The sequence below is a fragment of the Moschus berezovskii genome, chromosome 7 (assembly GCF_049115385.1).
Source record: "Moschus berezovskii isolate FMDL1 chromosome 7, NW_MosBer_1.0, whole genome shotgun sequence".
Lineage (NCBI taxonomy): Eukaryota > Metazoa > Chordata > Mammalia > Artiodactyla > Moschidae > Moschus > Moschus berezovskii.
The window spans coordinates 69,967,611-69,982,911 of record NC_142466.1 but is presented as its reverse complement, the minus strand read 5'-3'; the positions used below and the strand labels follow the sequence as shown (position 1 = coordinate 69,982,911).

The 15,301-nt window shown below is 37.4% G+C and overlaps 1 protein-coding gene and 1 pseudogene across 4 annotated transcripts in view; both read right to left on the bottom strand.

The window, feature by feature from the left end:
- Positions 1 to 15,301, bottom strand: part of TDRD7 (tudor domain containing 7) — a 91,719-nt gene that overhangs the window by 56,667 nt on the left and 19,751 nt on the right. For all 4 annotated transcript variants that reach the window (XM_055427095.2, XM_055427096.2, XM_055427097.2 and 1 more), the window contains exons 3-4: positions 14,605 to 14,746; positions 13,190 to 13,403 (exon numbers count right to left, since the gene is read on the bottom strand). In XM_055427095.2, the coding sequence (XP_055283070.2) occupies positions 13,190 to 13,403; positions 14,605 to 14,746 (356 nt within the window). The remainder of the gene's footprint in view (positions 1 to 13,189; positions 13,404 to 14,604; positions 14,747 to 15,301) is intronic.
- On the bottom strand, positions 4,521 to 10,733 carry LOC148777352 (ATP synthase F(0) complex subunit g, mitochondrial pseudogene; annotated as a pseudogene).

Genomic DNA, 15,301 nt, shown 5'->3' with positions numbered 1-15,301 from the left:
GGAAGCAGGGGGTTATGAGCGGACAATGAAAGAAAGCACAGCAAGGATATGGTAGGGGCTGCTTTGGTTCAAGCCTTGGTGGGTCTAATGCACAGGAAAGGAAACAGTTAACACAGCAAAAGAAAAATAGTCAAGGAAAAGCACAGGGGCACATGAAAAACAAACATAATAAGATAACAGAGGTCCAACCAACTTATAACAGTAAGTATAAAAGACTTACTACTTTGTTTCTTAAAGAAAGACGAATATTTAGCCTGTCCTCTCCCCAAAAAAGCCACATTTAAACATATGCCATTTATTAGAGACACACCATTATCCCACTAATATTTAAGGACCTACTATTACGTGCCAGGCACTGTGTCAGAGTGTAATGATCAACAATACACAAGAGAAAGATACCATTAGTCTCATGGACTACACATATAGTTGAGAAAACTGACTATGCCTCTGGTACCACAGCCTTGTGTAATCCGATCCCTTTGAGTAACTTGCTTCTAATCAATAGGATACTTTAAGGTTGAGGGGATTATACATAATTAGATTACAGAAGATTCTAATTTCCACTTTGGTAACATAATTACTCTTTGTTGGCTCTGATGAGGCGAATGGCCACGTTAGGGAGGCTTACATGGCACGAAATTGAAGTTGGTCTTTGGCCAGCCAGAAGAAATTAAGGCAAAACTCAAAAGGAATAGATTGTACAAACAACCATTAAGTGAGCCTGGAAGGGGATTCATCTCAGCTGATCCCAGCCACAGCTGACAGTGTGATTGCAGTCGCATGAGAAACTCTGAAACAGGAAACCTAGCTGAGTGGTTCTTAGATTCCTAATCCATAGAAGCTATGGGATAATAAGCATGTGCTGTAAACTGCTAAATTTGTGGTCATCTGTTACATAATAGATAATTAATGCACTGATTGAATATATATATAAGAAAAAAGTCTACTAAGTGCTGTAACAGGGGCAGTAGGTGTAATAAAAGCACATGACAAAAGCAACAAACCCAATTAGGAGGTACAGAGTGGAGCAAGTAGAAAGTAAAGGTTATGAACACTTACTATAAATTTATAATAACCTGAGTAGTTTGGCACTGTGAAAGAAGAGATAGGTATAGTCAACGATTCTGAACGGAAAGCCCAGAAATTGAATCATATACGTATAACAATTTAGTATTGGTAGAGACAGCATTTCAAACCATCAGGAAAAGAAAGTATCTCATAATTGATGTTAGGACATCATAACAGGAAAGATTCCTACTCTCACACAATTTCAGTGTGCATGCTCAGTTGTTCAGTTGTGTCTGGTTCTTTGTAACCCCATGGACTGTAGTCCCCTAGGCTCCTCTGTCCATGGGATTTTTCAGGCAAGAATACTGGAGTAGGTTGCCATTTCCTCCTCCAGGGGATCTTCTCAACCCAGGGATCAAACCGGCATCTCCTGCTTTGCAGGTGGATTCTTTACCCACTGAGTCATCTCTCACACTATACAACAAAATAAATTCTAGGTGAATTAAAGGTTTAAATGCAAAAAATAAAACCATCAAAAGTCTAAAAGTAAACAGAAGACATACTACATAAATTGGGGGTTGAAATTCTTTTCTAAGCATAACACCTAAAGGCAAAAGCCATAAAGGAAGAGAGTGATAGATGGAACTAGAAAAATTCAAAGTTTTTGTATACCCAAAATATCATAATTAAATAAACAAGGGAGGGGCTTTTCTGATGGCTCCCAGTAGTAAAGAGTTCGCCTGCCAATGCAGAAGACACAGGTTCAATCCCTGATCCGGGAAGATCCCACAAACTGTGGAGCAAATAAGTTCGTGTGCCACAACTACTGAACCTGTGTTCTAGAGCCTGGAAGCTGCAACTACTGAGTCTACATGCCATAATTACTGAACTCACATGCCACAACTACTGAAGCTTGAGTGCCCTAGAGCCTGTGCTCCTCAACAAGAGAAGCCACTGCAACGAGAAGCCTGTGCACTGCAACTAGAAGCCTGTGCACTGCAACTAGAGTAGCTCGACTCGTGAAACTAGAAAAAAGCCTGCACAGCAATGAAGACCCAACACAGCCTTAATAAATAAATAAATAAAATTAAAGAAATAAACTGAGCAAACATTGCCAACATATTACAGAATGAAAAGGTCAACATCGTAATTTATAAATCACTTTTACAAATTAGAAAGAAAAACCAACGAATGACAAAATATGTAAGTTATAAAAGATCCCTAAATGGGCTAATAAACATGAAAAACATAACTTCCTTAAGAATCAAAATCAAAGAAATAGAAATTAAAGCATAGGTACATTTTTTTTCACCTTTTAGAACACCAAATAAAAACTGATGCCCAGTGTTGGCAAGTGTACAAGTAAACTATCATTCCCATGTGTTTCTAGAAAACTCTATCTGGTATCACTGTTTACAGTACAAATTAATAAATCATTAGTGTGTATACCCTCTTACCCAGAGAGTCTATTTCTACTAATTTATTCTAAATAACTAGTTGTGAATACAGGCAAGGATTATTCTACATACATATTCATTGTTGAATTGCTTGCAATATAAAAAACATTTATATTTAATAAATGACTAGACCATGGACTAGCCTGACATGAAAAATGATACTGTAGATGTGTATTTAACAATATGGAAAACGTTAATATATTGTCTTTTAAAACAGGTTAAAAAACAGTAATATACATCATGACCCAATTTGTATTTTTAAAACTTATATAAATAATATAGAAAGATATTTTTTAATGTTTATGTTTAGATTAGAGGTGATTTCTCTTTTACTCGCTTATACTTTGCCAATTTTCAATACAATACTCATTAATACTTCTGTAATCACAACAAAACAATAAATGTATTTTAGAAAATGTTTCCTATAATTATTTAGTATACAACTTTTGGGAGAAGGCAATGGCAACCCACTCCAGTACTCTCGCCTGGAAAATCCCAGGGACCGGGGGAGCCTGGTGGGCTGCCGTCTATGGGGTCGCACAGAGTCGGACACAACTGAAGCGACTTAGCAGCAGCATACGACTTTTAAAACCTACAAGATCTCAGAAACATACATTCATTTACTTTAGCTTAATACTTGTAAGATATCTTTTCAATCATGGTTCCCATTCAGTTCAGTTCAGTTCAGTTCAGTTGCTCAGTCGTGTCCGACTCTCCGCAACCCCATGAATCACAGCATGCCAGGCCTCCCTGCCCATCACCAACTCCCAGAGTGGCTAATGCCAAACAGTCCTTTATTATATCCAAAGTCCATGATCTTACTATGATATACATACAGTGATTTCTTGTCTCATTCTAGGCCTCATTAAACCCTGGTCTTCAGCACCATATTCACCTATGTTTCATGCATACATATATTTAAACACCTCATTTTAATAATCATCATTTTAACAAAATACAATGGTTGTGAATTATATTTTTTTAGTAATAAATATTTCCCAGAGAAACCACAAATCAATCATATTATCCTCAGTTTTGACTCCTCTTTCTATTTCACTGTAGGCCATAGTAAACTTATATTGACACCTACAATACTGGAGAATATCAGTTACACTATTTTTCTAGAATCTTCCAGTTTGTTATTAAGCAGAATTTTTGAGAATGGGCTTCTGAGGTCCATATATTTCCTGCATTAGTAGACAAACATGCGTGCATATGTGCACCAATTAATTTTTCTGCGAAGATCACATAACTTTCATTAGCTTCTCAAAAGATACGGTGACTTTAAAAAGTTTAAACTCATAATAGCTTCTACTACTTAAGATTACTCCTTAATATTTCATAAGTTTATAAATAAAATATTTTGCTATTATTCTATTTTGGTAAGAGCAACTTCTTTGGTTTTATAATTTGAAAGGCAGCCCATACCCTCTGCCACCAGATGGTATTTAGATTTCTCTTATGTAACTTTCAATTTGTATTATACTCTTTTAAAAAAAGTTTGATGAAGATGTTTTACAACAACTTTAATAGCTTTAATTAAAATAGCCTGAAATACATCCATACAAAGACAACTGAAGACAGGTATGCAGTTCTAGAAATCACTGTACAAGAATGGAGAAGACATTCTGTGTATGCATGCTCAGTTGCTTCAGTCATGTTTGCCTTTTTGCGACACTATGGACTATAGCCCACTAGGCTCCTGTGTCCCCGGGATTCTCCAGGCAAGAATACTGGAGTGGGTTGCCATGCCCTCCTCCAGGAGATCCTCCCAACCCAGGGATCAAACCATTGTCTCCTGCACTGCAGGCAGATTCTTTACCCACTGAGCTACGTGGGAAGCCCAGAAGACATTCTACACTATATGGAATTCAAAATTCTTACAGTGAAAGGCAAAAAACAAAAGCATATACTATATTAATTCTCAAAACTAAAACCATATAGAAAGTTTTTGCTATCAATTTTAATCTTTTGTTTTGAAATATTTATAAATTCATGGGAATCAAAAAAAATGTACATAGAAGTCTCACGTACCCTTCACCCAGTTTCCTCCAATGGTAATACCATGCATAGTACAATATCAAAACCAAGCAGTTGACACTGGTATAATCCAGAGCATACTCAACTTTCACTTACATGTATGTGTGTATAGTTCTACCACACACACAGGTTCATGTAGCCAGCACTACAATCAACATGCAGAACTACCCCATCATTACAAGGCTCCCTCTTGCATTGCCACATCCTTCCCCTTTCTCCAACCCTTAATCTTGGCAATCACTTCTCTGTTCTCGATCTCTAAAATTTTGTCATTTCAAGGATGTTATATAGAGTCATACAGTATGTAACTTTTTGAGATTGCCTTCAACTCAGCACAAATCCCTTGAGATCCACTGATGTTGCGTATGTCCATAGTTCATCCCTTTATACTGTTGAGAGGTATATTCTGTAGTGCGGATGTATTCAGTTTGTTGAATCTTTCAACTTCTCAAGGACATCTGGGTTGTTTCTAGTTTGGGTCTATTATGAATAAAGTTACTATGGACACCGGTGTACAGGTTTTTGTATAAACCGAAGTTTTCATATCTCTGGGATAAATGTCTAGGAGTGGAATTTCTGTTTAGCTTTCTTTTTTTTAAGGAAACTATCTTCTAACTCATCCTCTATCTAACTTCTAACTTATCCTCAACTATCTTCTAACACAGCTGTACAATTTTATATTCCCAAAAACAATGCTATGCGTGATCCATTTTCTCTGTATGCTTGCCAGATTCAGTGTTATATTTTTAAATTGAAGTACATTTGATTTGTAATACTATATTACTTTCTGGTATACAGAATGGTGATTCGATATTTTTGCAGATATACTCCATTGTAAGTTATTACAAGATAATGGCTAATATCATGGGGTCACAAAGAGTCGGACACAACTGAGCAACTGAACTGAACTGAATGGCTAATAAGATAATTCCCTGTGGTATACAACGTTTTTCTAGGACTTTTATAGTTTCAGGTCTTACATTTAGGTCTTTAAACCATTTTAAGTTTACTTTTGTATACAGTGTGAGAGAATGCTCTAATATCTTATTTTACATGTAGTTGTCCAGTTTTCCCAGCAACAACTTGTTAAAGAGACAATCTTTTCTCCATTGTATACAGTTGCCTCCTTTGTCATAGGTTCACTGATCATAGGTGTGTGGGTTTATTTCTGGGCTCTCTATTCTGTTACATTGATCTGTGTCTGTTTTTGTGCCAGTAGTATGCTGTTTTCATTACTGTAGCTTTGTAGTATTGTCTGAAGTCCAGCTTTGCTCTTTTTTTCCTCAAGATTGCTTCAGCAATTTAAAGTCTTTTATGGTTCAATATGGGCTTCCCTGGTGGCTCAGAGGTTAAAGCGTCTGCCTCCAATGTGGGAGACCCGGGTTCAATCCCTGGGTTGGGAAGATCCCCTGGAAAAGGAAATGGTAACCCACTCCAGTATTCTTGCCTGGAGAATCCCATGGACGGAGAAGCCTGGTAGGCTACAGTCCATGGGGTCGCAAAGAGTCGGACACGACTGAGTGACGGAACGGAATGGATGGTTCAATATGAATTTTAGGATTATTTGTTCTAGTTCTGTGAAAAATGTTCTGGGTATTTTGATAAGGACTGCATTAAATCTGTAGATTGCTTTGTGCAGTATGGCTAGTTTAACAATATTAATTCTTCAAATCTAAGACCACTTTGTCCATCTTTGTATCACCTTCAACTTTCATCATCAATGTTTTACAGTTTTCAGAGTATAGGTATTTCACCTCCTTATCTAGGTTTATTCCTAGTTATTTTATTTTTTGATGTCATTATAAATGCTATTGCTTTCTTATTCTCTGATATTCCATTATAGCATATAGAAATACAACAGATTTCTATTAATTTTGTACCCTGCAACCTTGCTGAATTAATTTATTATTTCTAATAGTTTTGGGGTGGAGACTTTGGGGTTTTCTCTATAAAGTATCATGTTATCTGCAAGAAGTGACCGTTTTACCTCTTCCCTTCCAATTTGGATACCTTTTACTTCTTTTTCTTTTCTGCAGTGGCTAGGACTTCCAATATTATGTTAAACAGAAGTGGAAAGAGTGGGCATTCTTGTCTTGTTCTTGAATTTAGTGTGAAGGGTTTTACCACTGAGTATGATTTTGGCTGTGGATTGGTCATAAACGGTCTTTATTATGCTGAGATAAGTTCCCTCTATACCCACTTTGATGACAGCTTTTAATCCTGAGTAGATATAGAATTTTATCAAATGTTTTTTCTGTGTCTATTGGGGATGATCATGTGATTCTGAGCCTTTCATTTGTTAATGTGGTGTATCACATTGATTGACATGCAAATGTTGAACCATCCCTATGACTCTGGAATAAATCCAACTTGATCATGGTATATGACCCTTTTTATATAGTCAGATTTGGTTTGCTAATATTTTGTTGTATATTTTTGCATCTATATTCATCAAAGATATTGGTCTGTGATTTTCTTTCTCTCTGGCATCTCTGGTTTGGGTATTGAGATAGTGGTAGCCCATGGAATGAATGTGGGAGTGATCCCTCCTATTCAATTTTTGGAATAGCTTGAGAAGAACATATATTAGTTCTTATTCATATGTTTGCTAGGACTCCCCTGTGAAGCCATTTAGTCCTGGACTTTGCTTCTAGCTTTTCTATTATAAATTCAATTTCACTTCTAGTACCCAGCCTGTTCAAACTGTCTTTTCTGTTTGTTTCAGTCTTGGCTGTTCGTATGTTTCTAGAAATTTGTCCATCTCTTCTGATTTAGTTGCTAAGTGGCATCTGACTTTTGCGACTCCATGGACTGTAGCCTGCCAGGCTCCTCTGTCCATGGGATTCTCCAGGCAAGAATACCAGAGTGGGTTGCCATTTCCTTCTCCAGGGGATCTTCCCAACCCAGGAATCAAACCCAGGTCTCCTGCATTGCAGGCAGATTGTTTACTACTGAGCTATGAGGAAAGTCCATCTCTTCTAGACTGTCCAATTCATGGGCACCTAACTGTTCATAATATTCTCTATGATTGTTTTGTATCTATGCAGTATTAGTTGTTATTTCTCCTCTTCAGTTCTTACTTGGGTCCTCTTTTCTTCTTGGTGAGCCTGGCTAAAAGTTTATCAATTTTTAAATCTTTTTTTAAAACCAGCTCTTGGTCTCATTGATCTTTTCTATTGTTTTTCTGATCTCTATTTTATTTCTTCTTTGATATTTATTATTTCATTTTTATGCTGACTTTGGACTTTGTTTGCTCTTCTTTTTCTAATTCTTTTAGGCAACAGGTTAGGTTTTTGAGGTTTTCTTTAATTGTTTCTTTTGAGAAGTCTCAGTTCAGTTTAGTCACTCAGTCATGTCCAACTCTTTGTGAACCCATGGACTGCAGCATGCCAGGCTTCCCTGTCCATCACCAACTCCCAGAGTTTACTCAAACTCATGTCCATTGAGTTGGTGATATATTGATATAGACATCAAGTCTATATCACTATAAACGTCTCTCTCAGAACAGTTTTTGATGCATCCCAACTTTGGAAAGTTATATTTCCATTTTCATTTGTCTTGAGCTATTTTCTGATTTCCTCTGATTTCACTGTCGACCTTTTTTTTTTTTAGTAGCATGCTGTTTACTCGCCACATGTTTGTTCTTTTCCCATTTTTCTTTCTGTAGTTGATTTCTGGTTTCATACCACTGTGCTCAGAAAAAATGCTTGATATAATTTCTTCCTCTTAAATTTGTTGAAGTTTGTTTTGTGACCTAGTATATGATCTATCTTGGAGAATGTCCTATGTGCACTTGAAAAGAATATGTATTCTGCTGCTTTTAGATTTAACGCCCTATAGGTATCTATTAAATGAAAAGATGCTTGCCCTTCGGAAGGAAAACTATGACAAACCTAGACGGCATATTAAAAAGGAGAGACATCATTTTGCCAACAAAGGTCCATATCGTCAAAGTTATGGTTTTTCCAGTTGTTATGTATGTGCGATTGGACCATAAAAAAGGCTAAGCACTGAACAATCAATGGTTTCAAATTGTGGTGCTGGAGAAAACTCTTGAGAGTCCCCTGGAGAGCAAGGAGATCAAACCAGTCTATCCTAAAGAAAATCAACCCTGAATATTCATTGGCAGGCCTGTTGCTGAAGTTGAAGATCCAATACTTTGGCCACCTGATGTGAATAGCTGACTTACTGGAAAAGACCCTGATGCTGGAAAAGACTGAAGGCAAAAGGAGACAAGGGCAGCAGAGGATGAGATGGTTAGATAGCATCACTAACTCAATAGACACGAATCTGAGCAAACTCTGGGAGACAGTGGAGGAGAGAGAAGCCTGGCATGCTACAGTCCATGGGACTGCAAAAAGGTGTACACGACTTAGCAACTGAACAACAAGATATCTATTAGGTTCATTTGGTCTGCTGTGTTAAGACCTCTGTTACCTTACTGATTTTGTCTGGATGACCTGTCCATTGATGTCAGTGGGTATTAAGGTCCCCTATTATTACAGTATCACTATTTTTTATTTTAGCCATTCTGATAGGTGTGTCTCAATATAGGTTTTTTTTGACACATTATCTTATTCTATCTTATCTCATCTTCAATTAACAGCCTGTTCACACATAATCCAAGAACACTCAAATAATAAAGCAAATATAATCATATATTAAAGATTGGTCTTCAAACATCATAGCCAATGATGTCACAGTTGCCTAGAATCTCACCAACATAAAACCATAGCCACATCTCAGTGGTCACCACACCATTCAGTAGAGTTTCCTTAACTGGGAGCTGTTTGAAGCTACTTGTTTGAGCACTATTGATATTTTTTGCCCATCTCTGAATAGCTGTAAGGATCTCAGCAGAGTTGGAGGAACCAGATCAACCTTGGCATAGTGCCAAAATCTGGCCAATCGAGGCTTTGAGTAAGCCACAGCAGTGCTGGGATCTTCTCTGTGAGGTTATGGACAAATTGGGTCATGGTTCTAGGATGGAAAGCCCATGACCCCAACTAGCCAGCTGAATCTCAATGTAGCTTTAATTTACACTTCCCTAATAGCTAATGAAGCTGAACATATTTTTATGTGTTTTTATATTTAAAGTAATTACTGTTATGTTAGGGCTTATGCTTATACTTTCTGAAGTTCCAAATCATTTTAGATTATTTCTGTTCTGTTGAGACAACTTCCTTTAGTCCCTCTTTAGGAGTAAGTCAGTTAATGACAAATTCTCCTAGTTTTCTTTCATCTGAGAATATCTTCTTCATTTCCTTTTCATTTCTGGAGGATACAGAATTTTGATTGACAGGTTTTTTCCCTTCACCACTAAAAATGTGCCATTTCTTTCCTTCATGATTTCTCCATGACTGTGAATGAAAAACCACTGTCATTAAAACTGGTATTCCCCTATGGGAATGCATCATTTCTCTCTGGCTATTTATAAGAGCTTTTCTTTGTCTTTAGTTTTCATAAGTTTCATTATGGTATGGGATTCTTCGAATTCATCCTATCTGGGATTTCCTAAGCATCCTGAACCTGCAGATTTATATCCTTAGCCAAATTTTAGAAGTTTCAGCCATTATGTCTTCAAATACACCTCAATCTCACTCTTTGTTTTGAGGATCCAATAATACAAATACTAGATCTTTTCTTATTCTCCCAACAGGTCCCTAAGACTCTGCTAGATTTTTATTTTTCCCCCCACAGAACTCAGTCTCAACTAGTTATTTTGTTTTCTTTTGTTTAAGTCTATTCACTCTGTTGTCCAGATTGGGTAATTTCTACTGTTCTAGCTTCAAGTTCTTTGATTCTGTTCTCTGTTATATTCATTCTGCCATTGAGCTCATATACCGCATTTTTATTTTGGTCATTCCATTTGGTTCTTTTTTTCCCTCTTTTTTATTTTTTAAATTATGCAAGTATGATAACACATTTATAGGAGACTTGGAAAATACAGAACAAAGTTATATATAATTCCACTATTGAAGTCACTCAGTCGTGTCCGAGTCTTTGTGACCCCATGGATTGTAGCCCACCAGGCTCCTTGGTCCATGGGATTTTCCAGGCATGAATACTGGAGTGGGTTGCCATTTCCTTCTCCAGGGGATCTTCCTGACCCAGGGATCGAACCCAGGTCTCCTGCATTGTAGGCAGACACTTTACCGTCTGAGCTACCAGGGAAGCCCATATATTATGATTATTTTTAAGTAGATAAATTAAGATTTTTAGTTGGAGTTTCAGTATCAAACTCTCAAAAATTAATATAAGGAATATACAGAAAAGTAGGGGCTTCCCTTGTGGCTCAGTGGTAAAAGAATCTGCCTGCCAAAGCAAAAGACACAGGTTTCCTTCCCTGGTCCGGGAAGATTCCACATGCTGTGGAACAACTAAGCCCGTGTGCCACAACTACTGAATCTGTGCTCTAGAGCCCCTGAGCAGCAACTACTGAGTCCATGTGCAGGAACTAATGAAGCCTATAAGTCCTAGAGCCCATGCTCCACAGCAAGAGAAGTTTCTACAATGAAAAGCCCGCAAACCACAACTAGAGAATAGCCCCTGTTCTCTGACACTAGAGAAAAAGCCTGTACAGCAATGAAGACCCTGCACAGCCAAAAATAAACAAATAAAATTATTTTAAAAAATATACAGAAAAGTAGGATATAGTAGACTTGAAAAGCACCATGAACATTTGGTTCTTTTTTGTATGTTCTCTCTCTTTGGTGAATTTTCTTTTTTTTTTTCCAAAAAGATTTACAATTGCAAATTAAAGCATTTTTCCAACAGCTGCTTTAAAATCATTGTCAGATAAATTCCATCATCTGATTCAAGATAATGTTGGTGTCTGTTAATTGTTTTTTCTCATTCAAGTTGTCATTTCCCTGGTTCTTTGTATAATGATTGATTTTTTTCATTGTAACCTGCACATCTGAACACATATTAGGAGACTCTGGATCCTATTTAAATGTCTAATTTTAGCAGGCAGTTATTCTGTTTAGGTTTATCATATACCTCCTGGCCCACATTTGTAGGCTGTGGTTCCAATAATAATTTAGTTTTCAGAGCCCTTATGGTACTATTCTGTTCTGGTACACTCACCTGTTGCTGATGGAGCTCCTGTTTACTGCTGGAGTTCCTGTTTGATTTCTGTAGGTGCTGCCCATGGAAGCGGAATACACTTCCCTAGGCCTAGTGCTGCTAGGTGGGAGGGTGGGAAAATGATATGCAGCAGGTCAGACAGCACTACCTTGGGCCCTCTCTAAGGGCTGCTTGGTGTGGCAAGGTCCTCTACTCGATCACTGCTGGTGCTACCTGCAGGAATGGAAGGCTCTTATCTAGGCCATATGGTGCCACTAGATGAGAAGCAGATGATACCAGACCATGGAGTAGAGAGTGCTCCTCTGGGCCCACAATCCAGGATGCCTGGTTTTGCTGTCATCTTATATATTCAATTCAAAATCTTGAAATTCAGGCCCAGAACCAGCAGAGACAATGGTACCTCAGTCACCAAAGTCACCAACTGTGCTTTGGGTCAAGATTCAAGTTTTAATTATATATTTTCTAGACTTTATAAAAAAAATTTATAATAACTATCATAAACACCACTAAATATGTACCATTATGAAAAATATTCAAAGGTTGCTTTATTAAAAAATATTAAAATATAAAAAACCAGTACCCTTTGGCCTACTTAAAAATATTCTTTCTTTCTAAATATTCTAGTGTTGGGGGGGAGCACTTAGGGGGAGGGGAACTATCTTTTATACAAAATGGAATCTTTGAGCATCGATTTAAAGGAAAATGATACAAAAAACTTCGTTTTGTATAAGTATACAAATAGGATGGAAGAATGTAACACTGACTCATCTACACCAGGAGATGGCAAGTTTTTGATGTGACGGGTCTAACAGTATATATTTTAGGCTTTGCAGGCCATACTGTCTATGTCCAAGTACTCAACTCTGCACTTGTGTAAAAGCAACCACAGAGAATAAATAAACAAAGGAATGTAGCTGTGTTCCAATAAGACTTTATTTATTAAAACAGTCAACGGGCCAGATTTGGTCCATATGTTGTAATGTGCTCACCTGAATTACCTCATGAAACCATAAAATTCAGAGCCAGAAAGGAACTTTGAGATCACTGAGTTAACATTTTTATTGGGCAAATGAGGATACCACAGCCCCAGTAGATGAAATAATTTCAGTTATTTCACCTGGCCAATGAATGGTAGCATCCAGACAAAACCTTTAAGGATGTGGAATTACTTCCAGTTCAGTATGCTGAAGCATGGATGTGTAATTCTGCTGTATTATGGATATGATTATTGGAACACAGCAGAGCATACAAATCAATGAGATTTTATTTAAAACTTACAAAATTAATTGGAAGAAAGATCTTCAGCCAAATTAAGTTATGCTGAAGTAGCATCTCAGAACAATTGTGAGATCTTCTAAAATGAACATTACAAGCAGAGACTACCAACAATGCACAACAAATACAAAATAGAGCTATTCAGAAAATGATGTTTAGGCAGCCAGGAAAAGTGGAGGAAGTAGTAATGACGCATTTCTCTACTCATACGTGTACATTACAAAAAACAAAGTATTTCCTTCTTCACCTGAACACACGTTTAAGACTTATTATCCTAGGTTCACCATACTTCTCCTTTTAGCCAGACAAAGCCCAAATACCTGTTGTTGGTAGACATGGTCACATGACTCTGCACCGGAACATCTTTGAATACTTCATTTCCAATAGTTGTTTGTAATGTGTAAGGCAGCATTTCAGCATCAGATTTAACTCCAAGAGAGTTTCCTTTGTTTCTTAATAGTGTTGAATTAGGTTTTTTGCTGACAGAAAAATCTGAAGAAAATCCTGGTTGTCTGAGGGTTGCTTTTGGTTTTCCTGTGAAGTCAGGCATACATAATGGAACCAATTAGTTTCCCAAAACCCTGGTTTCATTATGTCACTCCCTTGCCCAGATGATTTCTGTCTGTCTCTATGCTCAGAACAGTTTGTAAGAATATGAGGAGATGGCCATCAGAGGGTCAGTCAGCAGGGGAAGAGTAGATTGGTGTGTATTTAGCAGATGAGCTTCTTCAAAATGTGGCTTCATCTGCTAAGCAAACCTGTTACCTTTCCTCCACTCACCAACTAACTTCGTGGCAGTCACTTCACATTCTTACAAATTCAGCACACTCAATGGTATCTTAGTCCTCCCATTGCTTCTCCACCAATTTGAATTCTTCCAATCGTTAGGGGTCTGGTTTCAAGTCTCCCCCGTGCCATGAAGCTCTCCACTGCCATTCTCACAAGGATTGCTCTTTTGCCTAAAATGCTCATTGTGGTATTCAGCATCTACTCTTTTATACTATCATTAAACTATTTCTTGAGAATTTAGTTTTAGGAATGATTATTTTATAAGCTCCTTGAGATAAATGATCAGTAAATACAGGCTGAGTTGTCTATATCTTTATGTACTATATAATTCATGTTTTTCTGAAAACAGAGGATTTACAGTAAAAGATACGATTTCCTAAATAAGACATTAACTCAGTTGGTTCATCCAACATTCTATATGAGGCTTTCCCCTCAAATAAAGAGCAAAACCACACTTTACCATAGTAAGTTATGCTGAGTGACTTCACTTAATAAGTCATGCTTATCATGTTCACTTAAATTCAAATGGAAGTACTAGCTTTAGGATTTCTCTCTTGACATATGAATATTAACAAACATACGTGTTTATCATGAATACAAGCAATATTTTCATATGACAATGTATTCATAAACAGGCTTTACAATTTTATCATGTGAAAAGATCTTGCTGCTAAGTCACTTCAGTCGTGTCCGACTCTGTGTGACCCCATAGACGGAAGCCCACCAGGCTCCCCCGTCCCTGAGATTCTCCAGGCAAGAACACTGGAGTGGGTTGCCATTTCCTTCTCCAATGTGTGAAAGTGAAAAGTGAAAGTAAAGTCGCTCAGTCGTGTCTGACCCCTAGCGACCCCACAGACTGCAGCCTACCAGGCTCCTCCATCCATGGGATTTTCTAGGCAAGAGTACTGGAGTGGCTTGCCATTGCCTTCTCACGAAAAGATCTTACCTTCTAGAAAAAATGGCATGGTTTTCTTTACTCTCATCTGACAATTAACTTGCCGACCAGTCTTCCTTTTAGAACTCCTCTGTCGAGCCACAAGCTGAGCAATTCTTGCAGTTTCTGTGCAGGCCATGGCATAGCAGGTTATCTAATTATGAGAGGTAAGCAAGAGGAGAAACATTTCTCAGATTCACTGGTAACCAGAGGCTGACTTTTCAAAGTGTATCTTTGTGACTTTACATGTCCCAAATCAAGCTGTATGCAAATATTCATGTCTCTCTCTTTCATAATGTTAGAGCTAAATTATATTTTCTGCAAGAGAAACCAAGCATAGTCCAGCACACTGAATAATCATTTTTCCTTAAACTGAAAAGTTCACTTATTTCTTAAACATGTTTTTATTAAGCATCTAAAATGTGCTAGGTATATAGGCTTAACAAATGAACCAAAAGAAACCTGTGATTTGTATATATTATCTCATATACTCTGTGAGATTTATTTTATTCCCATTTTATACATGGGAAAACAGAGAATCAGGAAAGTTAAGCAAACTTCTCAAGCCATGCAGCGAGGCTATCTCTCTGAATTCAAAGTACATACTTGTAACTGCTATTTGTACTACCTCAAAGAGACCACTAAATTCTAGTCTGGCCAATGAAATGGATTACCTGAGTGACTTGGGGCAAATCAGTTTACTTCAAAA